Source organism: Vicia villosa, unplaced genomic scaffold (genome assembly GCF_029867415.1).
Source record: "Vicia villosa cultivar HV-30 ecotype Madison, WI unplaced genomic scaffold, Vvil1.0 ctg.001812F_1_1, whole genome shotgun sequence".
Taxonomy (NCBI): domain Eukaryota; kingdom Viridiplantae; phylum Streptophyta; class Magnoliopsida; order Fabales; family Fabaceae; genus Vicia; species Vicia villosa.
This window is the reverse complement of record NW_026705738.1, coordinates 378,391-380,333: the sequence shown is the minus strand read 5'-3', so window position 1 is coordinate 380,333 and position 1,943 is coordinate 378,391. Positions and strand designations below refer to the sequence as shown.

Below are 1,943 nucleotides of genomic sequence, written 5' to 3'. Positions count from 1 at the left end.
TTGTGAGATATTTTTTTTTGTCACAATTTAACTATAATAAATTTTGGACTTCTGTCGGATAGACTGTTTTGAACGCCTTAAAAAATATCTAATTTTAAAAATACAAATGCTACTTGAATATTCCATAGTGATAGTTTTATATATTCTTCTCTCAAATTTAAAATTAAGGTAAAATCACAACTTTTTATTAGGTGGAAAAAATGGATTTGGTTTCATATTATAATAATAATAATAGTGTAAAATTTGATGGACAAAAACCTAAAATTTAAAATTAGGAAACTAAAATCTCATCCTAGAAAAAATAGAAGAATAAAAAATATATTTAAGTGTTTATTTATTCTTCTTTATTTAACATTATTATGTTATTTTGAATCTACATTTAAATGAAAGGAATAGAATCCCAAATGAGTAAAATAGTGGTAATATCCTTAAAAGGAGAAGTGCGAACATCCTTAAAAGACCGATAATTTTATGTAATGTGGTGTACAAGTTAATTGTCAAAGTCCTTGCAAACTGTCTGAAGAGAGTGTTATATAAGTTCATTTTTGAGAACCAATCGGCTTTTGTTCTTGGGAGATCCATCCTGGACAAAGCCATGGCGGAAATAGAGGTTGTTCATCACATGAAGGCTAAAACTAAAGGTAAGGTTGGCGACATTGCTTTAAAACTTGACATTAGTAAAGCTTATGACAAGATCGATTGGAATTACTTGAGGGAGGTTCTCACTACCATGGGGTTCAGCCAAAGATGGGTAAAGTGGATTATGCTTTGTGTGGAAACAGTTGATTACTCTGTGAACTTGGACAGTAATAAAGTTGGGCCAATCATCACGGGTAGAGGCTTGAGGCAAGGGGATCCCCTATCTTTGTATCTTTTTATCATTTGTTATGAAGGTCTTACTGCTCTAATTAAGAAGGCAGAAGCCAGAGGAGATATCCACTGATCTAAAATTTGTAAAAATGCTCCGATTATATCCCATTTACTTTTTGTAGATGATTGTTTTATGTTATTCAAAATTGTTCAAAAGGAAGCTATCGAGATTAAAAATATCCTAGCCACTTATGAAGAGGCTTCTGGACAATCTATCAACTTACAAAAATTTGAGCTCTTCCGTAGCAGGAACGTTTCTACGAATATTAAAAATATGTTGGCTGATACTTTAGGGGTTCAACAAGTGTTAGGGACGGGTAAGTACCTCGATGTTCCATCTATGATTGACAGAAGTAGGAAAGCAACTTTCAAGTATATCAAAGACAGAGTTTGGCAAAAGATCAACTCCTGGAGTAGCAGAAGTCTTTCTTAAGTAGGTAGAGAAACCCTCATCAAATTCGTTTTACAAGCTATTCCATCATATACCTTTTGGTGGGGCCGTAACCAAAATATGGGTAAAGGTTTGAATTGGCTTTCTTGGGATAAATTGTCTATGTCCAAGAGAGACTGAGGTATGGGCTTTAGAAACCTCAGTGCTCTCAACTATGCAATGCTAGGTAAATAAGCTTGTAACCTCATGACAAATCTTGGCAATCTTGTTACTAGACTATTTAAAGCAAGATATTTTCCCAACTACGAATTTATGGATTCAAGTATTGGGCATAACCCAAGCTATGTTTAGAGGAGCTTATGGAGTTCCAAATTTGTGATACGAGGAGGGTATAAGTGGTTCATTGGGTTGGGAGAAAATATTCATGTCTGGGGTCATAATTGGTTGCATAATCGCACCTCCCTGATTAATCTGTGGCCGAATAACCCAAAAATAACTAGGTTTAAAGTTGCGGATTTAATGAGTTATAATTCCAAGTCCTGGATTCCGAATCTCATTTTTCCTCTAGTTGGGAGGGTTGTTACGGACAAAGTTCATAATACGCCATTATTTGACGCGGTCCATATGGAAAAATTATTTAGAAGTTTGACAAAAATGGTAATTATTTTGTGAGGAGTGCGTA

At 34.3% G+C, this 1,943-nt stretch overlaps 1 protein-coding gene across 1 annotated transcript; it reads left to right on the top strand.

The window, feature by feature from the left end:
* The first annotated feature begins 595 nt into the window (after window positions 1–595).
* LOC131636711 (uncharacterized) lies at window positions 596–1,303 on the top strand. Its single transcript, XM_058907321.1, has 2 exons — window positions 596–893; window positions 993–1,303. The coding sequence occupies exons 1-2, from the start codon at window positions 596–598 to the stop codon at window positions 1,301–1,303; spliced, it is 609 nt and encodes a 202-aa protein (XP_058763304.1).
* Window positions 1,304–1,943: the final 640 nt, after the last annotated feature.

Coding starts and splice junctions, on each gene's coding strand:
- LOC131636711 (XM_058907321.1), top strand. CDS start 596: ATGGCGGAAATAGAGGTTGTTCATCACATGAAGGCTAAAACTAAAGGT. Junction 894..992: donor TTTTATCATTTGTTATGAAG/GTCTTACTGCTC, acceptor TACTTTTTGTAG/ATGATTGTTTTATGTTATTC.